This window comes from Arvicola amphibius, chromosome 3 (assembly GCF_903992535.2).
Source record: "Arvicola amphibius chromosome 3, mArvAmp1.2, whole genome shotgun sequence".
NCBI lineage: Eukaryota > Metazoa > Chordata > Mammalia > Rodentia > Cricetidae > Arvicola > Arvicola amphibius.
In genome coordinates this window covers 137,230,835-137,244,743 of record NC_052049.1, presented here as the reverse complement: position 1 = coordinate 137,244,743, position 13,909 = coordinate 137,230,835, and the positions used below count along the sequence as shown (strand labels likewise).

The 13,909-nt window shown below is 48.4% G+C and overlaps 1 protein-coding gene and 1 long non-coding RNA gene across 3 annotated transcripts in view; both read right to left on the bottom strand.

The window, feature by feature from the left end:
• The window catches only part of Rora (RAR related orphan receptor A), a 728,880-nt gene extending 716,170 nt beyond the window's left edge, over positions 1 to 12,710 (bottom strand). For both annotated transcript variants that reach the window (XM_038321100.1, XM_038321101.1), the window contains exon 1: positions 12,515 to 12,710. In XM_038321100.1, coding sequence (XP_038177028.1) covers positions 12,515 to 12,680 — 166 coding nt within the window. In that variant the 5' untranslated portion in view covers positions 12,681 to 12,710. The remainder of the gene's footprint in view (positions 1 to 12,514) is intronic.
• Positions 2,740 to 6,748, bottom strand: LOC119808713. Its single transcript, XR_005284550.1, has 3 exons — positions 3,899 to 6,748; positions 3,669 to 3,786; positions 2,740 to 3,560 (listed from the first exon to the last, which is right to left on the bottom strand). It is a non-coding gene; the product is annotated as an uncharacterized LOC119808713 (long non-coding RNA).
• Positions 12,711 to 13,909: the final 1,199 nt, after the last annotated feature.

Genomic DNA, 13,909 nt, shown 5'->3' with positions numbered 1-13,909 from the left:
TTTACCCAATGTCACCATGGTACCTATCACTCTTTCTCGGGCTGCTTGCTCATCAACTGTGATGCTGTAACATGATTGCAAACAGGTTGTGAGTCCTTGAGAGTATTGCTTGCAAAGTGCATGGAAATGATTACATTAGAATTTAAAGACTCAGCAGTCAGTCACAGAGTGGGACATTATAAAAGAACAAGCTGAATGGAACCCTTGCAGACAGGAAGGAGACAGTGAGTAAAGGGGAGGGGACGGTGAGGAATTAATGAGACGTGAAGCAACAGACATCATCGGAGGATGGCCAGCAGGAAAGATGGAGCTCTCCTAGCTGGATGCCTGGAGCAGGGCAAAAGCCATGGGGAGAATGGGGGGTGCAGGGAGGAAACGGGTAGGCATGAACTTGTAGTTCAGAAGAGGTAACATTAGAGAACCCTAACCATTAGATGAAGGGGCTCAATCCAGTCACGTGTCCTCTCTTGGCAGGTCCAGCCCATGGTGGGCCAGCTGAATGACAGGGGCTGGATCCAGACCAGAAAGAGAACTGGCATAAGGTGTCAGGATTGCCACTGAAGCCCTTGGGATTCAGGCTCCTTTCACAGAACCACAGAACCAAGCAGGGAATGCTCCAGGCAAAGGGAGCGGAGGTGCAAGGGGACCTACCGGTACTGCGTTGGCCACCATCATCACCACCACCAGAGCCACACACACTGCTCCCCAGATTTGCTGGCAGGCACTTGGGGATATCACAAGATCATTCCAGCAAGGCTGGCGACACCATCCTCCCAGTTTTCAGCTTACTGAACTTACCCAGGACACAGCCCAGGGCACACCTGTGCCTTCACTCCGCCACTCACTTCCCACAGGCTCACAACAAACCAGGTACATGTACTCTGTCTCCAAATGTGAGTGTTTCGGTTTGAGATGATCAAGACTGGATCAGCCCTGAGGGTAGGATGGGGGAAAACGATGGATCCAAGACAGGCAGCTATGGAACAAATGAGAACAGCTGGGACCAAACCTTACCAAAGCACAAGAAAACTGAAGATGGGCATGCAGTAGCGGAGCTCTGAGCTGGTTAACTGGGGAAGCAGGTACTTTGCAGGGCAACATGGGAAAAGATATCGGAGGAGCTAATGGGGATCTACTTTATCTAAGACACAGTAAAGGGGTAAAGATATAAGCTGTGCTCCTGGTCATGTGGAGGACAGGCTCACAGCAAGGAAACAACACTAGAAGATGAAGAAAGCCTTTGAGGAACGGGGAGAAGTGGTCACATGATGGCTGAATGAGCCCTTGGTCCATGCCACCAATAGCTGTGAAAAACAGGGATCTTGGGAACTGCAGGGGTGAGAGGGTAGATGTTATCTGGTCCCACACTGATCATAGATGGTCTAAGAAGAAGAGAGGAGAACACAGGACGGGGAAAGGGGCACGAGGACCGAAGAGGAAAACCATCTAACACATAGAGGTCAAACAGACCATGTGTGAAACATGCCAAGTGGAAAATCATGTGAAGCCTCCAGTCTGAGGTAAGAGTAAGATGCCACCTGCAGCAGACTGGACCGTTCAGCGGGGCAGGAATCCAGCTTCCTTGTTACCCATTTCAGAGCCCGGCACAGTGCCCGACACAGAGAAAGTTCCTAGGAAGAATTTGTTGAATTAAAGAAATGCCGCCCAAGGGCTGGGGTTCAGTTCCCTGTACCCACATGGTAGCTCACGCCTGTCCATAACTCGAGTGGATTGGATGGCCTACTCGGGACACCACACACACGTGGTACCCAGATAATACATGCAGAGGAAACATTCATATGCACAAACTAAAGAAATGCTACCCGGTGCTCTGACACCAGTATGTCTGCTCAAAGGCACAGGGGGAAATCGCAGAATTTGTATTCCCAGCCAGTCTAAAGCAGATGCACTCATACATGTAATAGGGTAATAACAAGTGTATGCTTAAAATGGCATCAAGCTATGGCATGCTTATAATGATGAGTATTTACATTATTTGTCCTCTCCCAGATCTCTATGAGCAGCACCTGGGGCTCCATCTGAGTAACCCTGAGGACTCCTTCCCCCCCCATCCCATGCCAAAGCCCCAGAATATCACTCACTATCCACCTCATCCAGGCAGGACAGATCTCTCGATATTTGTAAGGAACATCTCCTAAATACACACTAAAGCTAATTCTAAGGGCCATGATGTGTATCTTAAATGAGAGAACAAAAGTAACAGTGGAAAAGCTTTTTTTTTCTGCGTGCACACATGTACATATGTGTATGCATAGCCATGTGTGCATGCGTATTCCTGCACATTCATACATGAGCGCGTGTGTGCATACACGTGCAAGCAAACTGGCTTAAATTTGCTATTTCATTGGACACTGGGCTGTAAGTATTTCAAGGGCCAAGGAGTTCCCAAACCTGAACCTCCTAAATCGGGTTGAATGTCCCTTGGTTGGAATGTGACCATCAAAAGACCCTGCTCTTCTGAAGAGTAAAACCTGAATGACTCCGGTACATCATAAAATGCTATGTTAGACCCTGAGTTCTGAACCAGACCGTCCTTCAATTCACTCCAGTTTCACAACACACCATGTATTTTTAGAAGAAAAAAAAAAGATTTATTTTTTTTCTACTACAAAAATTGTACATTCATAATTCATAATTCAGGAACCTCAGAAAATAAAAGATGAAAACAAAACAGACAATCCCACCATCTATACCTGATCATTTTATTATTTCATTTTAGTGTGTAGGACCAAGTTCATTGGCTGATATAACTGTATTTCATATGTATGAATACACATTAACGCACGTGCTGTAACATTTTACATAAAAATGATACAGTTCTCTGTAGGCTGCGGTGAACGATGGTGTTTTCCGTTTGGAACAAATCATAGACTTCCCTGTGTTAAGAACACTCCACTCCCACCCTCACCCCCACTGAGACTGTCAGGGAGGAGCTGGGCTAGAGAGCTCTAGGGATACCCTTCTTACGCTAATATTTTGCCTAACAAAACAGGGGTAGCGGCAGCATGCGGAGTGCGCATCCGTGCTTCAGGTACAGCCCCACACTCAGGTCCGAAGGAAAACTGGAGAATGTTCAGGAAGTCTCTCAGCGTGGCTTCCACTCTGCCAGTGGCTCTGTGGGGTCTTGAGAAATCTCACTGAATGTGCCCCTCCCAGCGCTGCCACCTCTGAGACTGAAATGCTAAACTGTCTGGGTTAAGGGCTCGGGTCCTGAACACCGCTGAGGTTCTCACATCCTGTCCATGTGCGCTCACCCCAATTGGGAGGGAGAAGCAGAGTGAAGGAACACAAATTAGCAATCCCATACTTGTCACCTCAGCCAGCCACTCCAAGCACCATCAGAGGAATCATTTTTGATGACCAAATTCTTTTATCTGGCTTGGCTTTTCGCTATACTCCATTACCTGGACAACAGAGAGTTACGGGCAGTTCATCCTCCCAGCTGCCCTCCACTTTTAAAGAGACTATCCTAGGCGCACCACTATCCCTGTGGAGCAGAGGCTGGATCAGGACCTTTTCAGCATCCTCGGGTTTCCCAACTGGAAAATGAAAATGAAAAAAGATGCAGTTTATTTAAGAGGTCTCAGGCCCAGGAAACATTGGTGGTTCCTCTGTGACTGGGTGTCTCGAGATCCGCTCACACCCACTTGCTTTTTCCTGTCCGTGACTGCTGCGGCTCCTAGGGGATGACAGAGGCTCTCTGCTTCTGGAGGCTCAGGATCACATCTGGCTGCCTTTTCTCCGCCTTTGTCCATTTCTCTAAAACTAATTGGAAGAGTCAATAAGCGCACCCACCAATTCCCGCAAGGGCTCCAGGAAGCCGATCTCTGCCCTCCAGAGCGATTCTCGCTGTCTGTTTTTCTGAGTATTCCCATACCTGCCTTTGTCAGTTGGCATTCCCGGCAAGTTGGCCATCACTTCTCAAAGTGTCAAATGTGCCTCTTTTCATTGCCCTTGTTAAAGATAATTTAACAATTCAGAGTCAGTGCCGACTTCCTTCTCTTCCGCACACAGTGTCTCTGTCCCCGCCTTCATCCACAGCCCTCAATTCCCAGCGCAAATGGGCAACCATTCTCACCTTTCCTTTCCCCTTATTCATGGGTCTTTTCCCGCCCACCAAAATACCTCACCCAGTGAGACACACTTTAGCTTGTGGCTTCTCATTCCTTCGTTTCGGCGAGACATGTCTGTGCTTAGAGACTGTAAAGTCACCTTCAGGAAAGAAGCATATAGCATAGGCTGTCAATTAATCAGAACAAGGCAAGGGAAGTGGCGTCATGTGCAACTCGCGTCCTGCTACATATATTTTTATGCTTAGGGGAGATCAAGGTGATTCCTGGCACACAACTGAAAATTCAGAGTTGTGACTTTTGTTGGACTACAAGCCCAACACCTAACTCCACAAGAGTTAATAGCCCAGAATGCTGAAGACAGGGTTTAGTGTGCCTCATTCTGCATTCAAACTCCGGCCTCTAGGTTTTTTGCCCCCCTCCCCCATTTTCTGGAAATTTCATCTCTACTCTTTGCAAGCTCCCTGTTTATCCTCGGCGATATTCTTTGCCTATAAAACAAGTCAACTGATTTTTCTATTCTATAATTTCTAGTCCCATATCAAGTTTGACAGATGGATTTTTTTCAGCCTGCTTGTCTTTCCCTTTGTGAAGCACAGACCCACACGTCACCATTCCTGTCACGTGTTCAATTCCATCAAGTTTCAGAGTGTCATTTATACACAATTTTATTTCTTCTTCTTTCACACACGCCTACCACTTACGTACAGCAACTCACTATATTCATATTTCATAAACTCCATCAGTGTTCAATCAAATCCTCCCCCAAAGTAAGCTAGATATTTTTAACAGTGCAAACCTCTTTGATGGGCTTGAGGATCCGGCACTAAGTGGTGCCCTTTCCTCGTATCTCGGAGGACATCACCTACCATGACCACTGCCTGCATGTAGAAACTTCGTTCTTACTTCAGAACAGTTTAAGGCGATTTGTATCCCAAGTGCCAACACCCAGAGACAGAGCTAAGACGCCTCTACCTGAGAGGAAATACAGCCTGTGTGTCATGACGCTTCTGTCTCACTCCCAGGGGAAAATGGATAGAAACTCCCCCCGAGATAGCCCCAGGTTCTCCTCCATCTTTGAAGGTGTGGACAACCTACATGCTGAGCATCCATGAGTACGGGACTCCCCAGGCAGTCATGGGGATCCAAGTTTTGTAGATAAACCCGTCACCACGAAGCCACAATGCCTCCGCTATCATTAATGCAGCATCTCCTGTGACATAGTGGCACAGTTTATAACAATGCCATGTCATGTCATAAAAATCTGCTGGGGCAGGGGGGGCTGTTCTTCCATCAATGGGGAATTTTTCCCTGTAATTCCTTCTGTGTGGGGGGGGTGACTATTCCTCCATCAATGGGGGATTTTTTCCTGGACAGCAGCAGCATGGAAAAGCTGGGGCTGAAAGCCAGTCTCCCCACAATGAGTTGTGCTGTCTTCATCCTTCACAGCACCCTCCTCTTCTACTGTAACAACCTCTTTAAACAATCCCCTTGATGCCTTTCCCAAACAAATCGTCCATTAGTACAAACGATGATGACGATGGGGTATCATAACGCCAGGAATGCAAACACAGTGCCATCGAAGGCTGCAGAAGATTATCAATTATGAACATTAACTTGTGTGACGGTGCTGAGGGAGCCAGCTCTGTCATCAGAAATGCCTCCCAAAGGCCACAGTTAGGAAAGGATTTCCTCCTAGGGCCTCTAAATGTTCTTTCCTACATGCTTGACCCTTGGATCTTCCTAACCTTCCAGGTGCAGGAGACCCCTGCCCAAGAGGTGCTCCCACCATCCCCAAAGGAATGGTTAAGTTAGGGGTGATTCCCCCCCTATCGCATGAGAGGAAGCCTCATGAAAGGCCTTGTAAACAGACCTGCCTCCCTGAATACTTCAGGATTTTGCATTTTCTATAATTTCAAAGCAGTGGTTCTCAAACTGTCAGTAACAACCTCTTTGGGGTTGCGTGTCAGATATCTTCCATATCAGATATTTATATTAGGGTTCATAATAGTAATAAAATTACAGTTAAGAAGTAGCAATGAAACTAATTTTATGGTTGGGGTCATTACAACATGAGGAACTGTGTTAAAGGGTCCCAGTGTTAAGGAGGCTGAGAAGCAGTGCTCCGTGGAAAGAAGAAAGAAGACTTGAGCAGACAGCTATAACCCAAGCACTCAGGAGGCCCAGACAGCAGGATCACCCCGAGACCCTGTCTCAAAGAAGCAAACAAACAAACAGAAAGATTTTAGATTCTGGTTGACAATTTCCTGTAAGCAAGACCCTCCACTAACCTGGAACAACTAGTTGAATTTCTGACTTGCTACTTGCAACACAGAAATCAAGGAAGCCAACAGTTCTGCTAAGGATTTCACAGAAAGAAAAAAGAAACGATTTCCAGGTGGGATCAAGACAGACGGTGGCCAGTCCCCGATAGCAGCTCCATTTTCAGTTCCGTAATGTACAATCAGAATTCATGCTCAGGACCATGACCCCACAGTACTGGGAGACTCTGAAACTCCAAGGAAAGATTCAATTACCTTCCTGACGCGCTCGCTAGGCTAGGAGAGGGAACCACACAGCTAAAAACCTTACTCAAAAAGGAAAAGACAAAACAGAAAACAAAAATACAAAAGAAAATGCATGGGGCTAATCTAGTGTCTGACAGAAAAATCAATTCATTGGCAAAGTTTCTTGGTGCCCTCAGAGGGAAAAAAAAAAAAAACAGGGCTTATTATACAGCGTCCAGGACTTGGCCAATGACCATCTGGGTTATTTTTAAGCATTAACCTACAAATTACACAAGTATATTAGTAAATAGCCTAAAATATGGTTGAAAAGTTTTAACAGCTTAATTCTAAGCAACATTTCTCATGATAAATTAGGCATAAAATAAATATACGAGAGAGAAACAGAGAGGGGGGAGGGAGAGAGAGAGGGAGGGAGAGAAAGAGAGAGAGGGAAATAAGGAAGAAACAAGGGGCCACCAACCCAAATCCAGAGCAAGGGAGATATTTGGACTTGGGAACGTATTCTACATTTGAGGTTAATGTACGTCCTAGTAGTCAAAGCCCTTTCAAGTGACACCCTTTTCTCTAGGAGAATTAATAACTCACCCTGACGGGTGAATCAGGGATCTCCACGAGGGAGTGAAAGGCACCTCCTTCAGAGACCTGCACATCATCTCAAAGATGACTTAGAGAATGAGGGGCAGAGGATGTCATATTAGGACACACACACACACACACACACACACACACACTCCTACCTCTAACATGCAGCATTGTATTTTGCCTCCTGAGACTCAGAAGTATCCACAGAAGCTAAGATATAACATGGAGATCAGAGTGGGAGAGGCATCGGGAAAGGAGGAGATCTCTGAAAAAGTAACATATGCTGTAAAACATCACAGGACATGGGGGCTAGGGAGCTGGATCAGTTGGTAAAACATCCTGAACCCACATACAAAAGCCAGATATGGAAACACACACCTGTAATCCCAACACGGGGAGGCCGAAACAGGAGGATTCCTGAGGCTCACTGGCCAGCCAGCCTAGCAGAATCATCGAACTTTAAGTCCAGGGAAAGACCCTATCTCAAAAAATAAAGTAGAGAGCAATTTAGGAAGACACCTGACATTGACCTCTGACCCCCCCATATGCACACACAGTATCATTTTACAAATGGGGTTCATGTTATGTGAATATAATGGCCATTAACATCTAACCCAGTGAGTCTTTCCAACACCACACAAGTTCCTAAATGCAAAATGGAAACTTTAGAGAAAAAAAAATGTACCCTTCTACCTGACATTGACCAGAGAAGGGCCCATGCTGACTTGCATCCCAAGGGTTAACTTTAGACATAGGTGGCTTTGTTTTCAAACATAATTAAGCTCCACAAGTTCCCTGGACATTTTCAGCCATAGGCACAACTCTGGCTATTAGAGTCCTTGCACCTCTCCAGCCCATGTTCAGTCTGCCTGACATCAAGGAGAGTACTGTGCCCTGCCCCCAACACACACACACACACACACACACACACACACACACACACACACACACACGCGTCCTGAACAGTCAAGGAGAGAAGCAGCATCAGAGCCCAGCTCCTGGACAGGCAGCCACACTTTTGAGTCAGAAAAAAGACATTTCGAAAGCTCAGGGCTCTTCACAATGCCAGTGGGTTTTGGAAAACAGAGGAAGGGTGTGCTATAAGTGTTTTAGCCACTCAGGGCTTAGATTCTAGATTAATAATTCAATTCTTTATATGAAATTAGGATGAAGCAACAGGAAGGTTATCCTAACTATCGTGAAATGAATTTCTAAAATCATTCCATTGCATTTTAAAGGGTATAATTATAAATGTTTTTATGAGCAATTTACCAGAAAATTAAAGTCCCTTATATATGTGCATATATATATATATGTATACACACACACACACACACACACACACACACACACAAACATATATATATATATATATCATCCTATCTCACCGGGAAAGGGTTTTTCTCCCAGCCAGGGAAACTATAATTTATTTGCTGTAGAGAACAAGGACCATGCCAGCAAAGGTGATCCGAAAGTTCATCTCCAGAAAAGATGCCATATTGCTAGGTAAGAGAACCTTCTAGAAAGTGAATCAGCAGGGCCTGGTGAGGAGAGGGGAGGGGATGCACTCCCCAAGTGGAGGAGAAATGCAGCTCTCCTGTAGCTCCAGGTTGCAGAACAGTGCAGGCCCTGACAATTGATTTGTAAGTCACTCTCAGAGGAGCTTCCAGGAGGCTGTCCCTCAGTCATCCCACCCTTTGGTTTCGATTGTTCCCTTGGGTTAGCCTGCCCTAAAAGCCTGTACACCTGCACTGCGAACCCACTCCACAGGTACACAGTCCGGTGAGGGTTAACTAGTTGTGGAGTACAATATATAAGCTTCTAGCATGCATAGAATACAGAGATTCTGGGAAAGGGTTTCTAACACCAGTTATGCCACGCTGCTCACAGATCCCGAAAGTCCCACAGAGCCTTGTGAAATTAAAGATTCACAGTGGTTCCCCCCCCACACTTCATTTCTACTTGCCGTGTTTCTTCTTGCCTGTCTTTTATTTTCTTCCACCTTTTTCCCACGATGCAGGAAAGATGGAGCTGAATGGCACCAGTCGTCATTAATACTTTCTAGAACTTGGAAGGGTTTCATTAAGACGGCGACCATTCCCTTGGAGTTGGAAGGAGCACTGGGAGATCAACTTCCAGATTATAAAACCACACATCTGATTTTGAAAGTCCAGGCACGGAAGGCCTCTAATCCGTTCATACTTAGATTCCCAGGACAGAGGAATTTAACAACAGTTTCAAATCTACCCAGGTAATATCTCATGAGGTCGCATCAATGTCATGAGAACACACCCGCAATTTCTGTAGGCTCCAAGTCCCCAAAGCCCAGAGGAATGCACCTCCCAAGTCAGAAAGCTTCCCTTTCACCCAGAAACCCCACTAGCTCTTCTGAGGTGGAATGGGCTAATTGTGAGGTGGTGATGTTTGCTTTGCCTTTTGAGCCTGTGCCTTTATGTTTTAAGTATTTAAGAGGCATAATCACCTAGTGTGTAGGTTAATTTCTTTCTGATATTGTAATTTATGCAACATTAATATGGGATGCCAGCTCCAATTTTCTTATGCTTACACTCCAGGAGCCGAGTTGCATATTCTGCCAACTCCATTACATCATCTAAAAACCCAAACATTTCCCATTTGCACATCACTCTCAACTACCCAGAATACTGACACAGACACAGTCTCTCCTTTTCTCCCTGGTTCTCTCTCTCTCTCTCTCTCTCTCTCTCTCTCTCTCTCTCTCTCTCTCTCTCTCACACACACACACACACACACACACACACACACCAAGATTGGCATCCCTGAGAAGTAGATGCTACATCTGAGGTCAAGGTCTGCAACTCCAAGTAATTCCTGGAAGATATTACTACTGCCGTGTTGGCGAAAAGATGCCTTCATGTCTGACCTTCCTTTTTTCCATTCAGACTGTTATGTAACCTAGTGCCTGCGTGCAGGATGTGAGTGGAGTGTCTTGGCCTTACTTCCCCCTTCCCATTAAATCTCCTCTGAGAAACAGACAGGGTGTGTGTGTGTGTGTGTGTGTGTGTGTGTGTGTGTGTGTGGTGTTTAAATAATGGGGGTGGGGGCTCTAGGGGGTAAAGGGATATGGGTCAGCAGGTCATTCCTGTAAGATGTACACTGCTCCTATTTTGGTTTCTTGGAGCTTTGCCTGGGTGGGGGGGTACCAAATTTCCCGGCTTTATATAATTTGCAGTAACAGCAAGTTACAGATTTGTAGTCGGTTCTGCAGCCTGCCACCCCATCTATTGCAAGAACACACCTTCTGGCACGAATGACACCTGAAGATGTTAATAAAGCAGGGGAAGTGGGGAAGGGCTTAAAGGAAGAGGAAAGGTACAAACCAGAAATTAGAACCGCTTCCTAGATACTCTGCACCCCCTTCTAAAAAAAAAAGCCTCCGAACACATGAAGGGGATTTTCTCCAGCGTTTCTGATTAACCCTGTTACATAACCCTCTTGAATTCCAAATCTCGGGCTCTAAATAGACTCGTAGCAGCCAAAAGCTCTGCACACAAACTCGCAGAGCTGGTGACCGGTCGCGGCCGCCCCCCACCTCAAGCCTTCAACCCCCCTTTCCTTTCGTTCTTTGGTTCAAACCGAGTCTCAGCGCAGACACTCTTCAGAAATCGCCTTTAATTAAATGCCCCCCCCCCCAGCATATGTCATCCTGATGGCTTTTACTGTACTCGAATTCCGTGAATGGGAAAGCGCCCGGACAGGGGGTGTGGCCAAGGTGGGGCGGGGGGGGGGGAATACTGTAAAACAGCCAGCACATGATCAGCCATGTTTCTACCTCCAACTAGCATATCTGAGAGCAAGGGAGAGGCTCTCAGTCCCTCCTTTGCCTTCCCTCAGGCCCCCTAGCCGCCAGATCCCGTCTGGAGAAAACCTCTAGGTCCCAAGCCCCGCGGTGGCTTGCAGGAGCCCGCTTCCTCCGGAGTGACAGGCGTGATTTATACATTATTTACAACAGTAATTAAAGCTGCAGCTTCCTCCTGCTCTTTGCAAACTCCGGGAGCATTCAAATAAATAATCCCCCACCCCCGAAGGAGGAGGTGGGGGAAATCCCACAGCAGGTTCTGACACCTTTAAAGAAAGGAGTCAGCTTTTCCTGATCAGGCCACTTTAGGGAAAAGACGGGTGGGGAGCAAGCACTCTTGTCTACCCAGGTCCCCTCCTTCACACACTCCAGACACCAACACGAAATGAACCAACGACCCGGCGAGGGCAGCCTTGTTAGCCCAGGCCCACCAACACTCAACTCTGGTCACCTCTAGGTTCCCTCAGAAACGCTGGGCATCGCGGCGAGGGGAGGATTCCCAGAGCAGAAATAAGTTTGGGTGCTTTTCTCAGCGTTCTCTCTGCGTTTGTTTGCTGTCACAGCCTCTCCCTCCGATCCCGCGTGAAGCGCCCCCACTCCACTGCCGCCCTCCCTCCTTCCGCACGCTGTACACGCCCCCCTGCCAGCCTCCTCCAGGGCTCTGGGCTCCGAACCCTTGGCTAGAAAGTTGCGCTTCTCCCCCCCCTCGCCGCGCCCAGCCGTGAAACTCCATAGCATCCAGCGCGCCAGGACCCCGATTCCTCTGGCTTCTCCTCCAAACCCACCTCTAGAGCTCCAGAGGAGAAACTGCCCGCGTCGCCCCTTCTTAGCCCCGGGAGCGCCCCCTTTCCGTCCCCTGAGACTTCTGGGTCTCTCACTCTTCCAGATCCCCTACGCTTTCCTGGGAGAGGGAGGACTCGAACACCCGCCGCTACTGCTGCAGCGGGGTTGGGGGGAGTGAGTATGTGAGAAACTGTCAAGAGCAGAAAAGGTAGCCGTGGAAGCGAGTAGCCACAAACAGACCCCCTCCCCCTTCTTAAAAGGACACTACCGCTTTAAAAGTTTCTTTCCCCCACTCCCCCGTCTCGGTTTCTTTTTGGTGGGGGGAAATCGTATTTAATTTGGACAGCTCGTCTTTGCAGAAAATAAAACACGCAATCAAGGAGGAGATGGTGTTGAAGTCGGCTGGCTGTCAACACTCCGGTCGGTCCCTGTTCCCCCTCGTCCTCTCCTGCAAGCCCAGCACTGGCTTGCAAAAGTTTGCAACATTTGTGGGGGGCCGCGGGGGGAGGGGCGGGGGTGCCGGCCGCTCAGGGCACCTCGACAGGCTCGCGCGCGCGCGCACCGGTCCCGGGGACCCCGTGTCTCGCCCGCCCCCGGGGGCGCGTGCTCCCCCGGGGCGCCCGGTCCCCTCCGGGCTCGGCGCACTGCTCCCGCCGCCCCCCTGCCAGGAGCCCGGTCGCAGCGTCTCCTACCTCGGCTGGAGCTCGCGTAGCTCTGTCTGCGACCCGCGCCCGGCGCCTCGCTCTTGCGGCCCGCGTCCTGGGTCAGCGGGGTCTCTCTGGAACTGGGGGCCGCCTCCGAGCCGCTGCTGCCCGGCTCGCTGGCGGCGGGGTCGGGGGCTGCCGGAGCTGACTCCATGTTTTTTTTCCCAATGTAGAGATCGGCGGAGATGGCGAGCTCCGAGACTCCCTCTATCTTCTGTTTTCAGAGCGACTCTATGGTACCAAAAAAAAAAAAAAAAAAAAAAAAAAAAAAAAAAAAAAAAAAAAAAGGAAAAGGAGACGGGCGAGAGCAGGAGGGACCCAGCCAAGCGAGAGCGCGAGCGAGCGCGCGAGTGGCGGTGAACGTGTGCGGCCGAGAGGGGACACGAGGCGGGTCTGGCCACAGGCAGCGCTAGCGAGAGCGTCTCCAGCCGGCCCCCGCACCCACACTCCACACCCTCCAGACCCCAGACCGGGAGCCACACAAGGCTGCCAAATTTGGGAGGTGGGGAAGAGAGAGGGAGGAGAAAGAGGGGGTGTCTCCTGCGCCCCGATCCTCCCTCTCCTCTTTAACCCGGCGACAGAAATGAACGGTCGGCGACTTGTGGTTCTGTCTACGTTTTGAGATTCCCTCGGGGGCATTAACTCTGTGTCCCCTATGCGTAGCCAGCTTGGGAGGAGGAGACAAATCCGGTTATCCGCGTTGGGACACTTGCTGGTAACTGCAGCTCTTCTGTAAGCCTGGTCCAAGGCTGGGAAGAAACTAAAAGGGAATTAGAAACTGACTGACACCCCCTGGAAGGAGGAAGGTGGGACGAGAAATGTGGCGCTTTTTACTTTGGGATGGGACAGCCGGGGTTTCCAGTCTTAGATATGACTGGGTCTAAAATAAATTTTGTGATTGTAGGATGCGTATGGCCAGCCAGTAACTAATGTTATGGAAAGAGGTCTCTTTCAGCTCTTCTGCAGTTTTTTTCTACGTGAAGGATCTAGAAACCATTTGGCAGTTAAGAAACCATGTTTTGTGAAACAAACTTTGGCCAGTTTGGTGAAGGATTCACCGAGCCCATAAAACGGGCCTAGCTGCATCTGAACTCCAGTATGCCTGCTGGTTTCCTAGTCCCACTGGTACTTTTGATATTAAATGCACGGGCTCATCCACAGCAGACATGCTGGAGAGGTATTAATAACGTCTGAATAATAAAAAATCCAGATAATTAACGAGTCTTATCTTTATAAGACATGATTCTGTGCTTTCTTTCCCTTGGAGCTCACCCATCTGCTAACTGATGCTCAACGAAATCTGAGATTTAAGTCTGTGTGCCTCCACCCCAAACTCCAGTACAAAGCACCATTACTAATGGGATGGCCAGTGAATATTCCAAT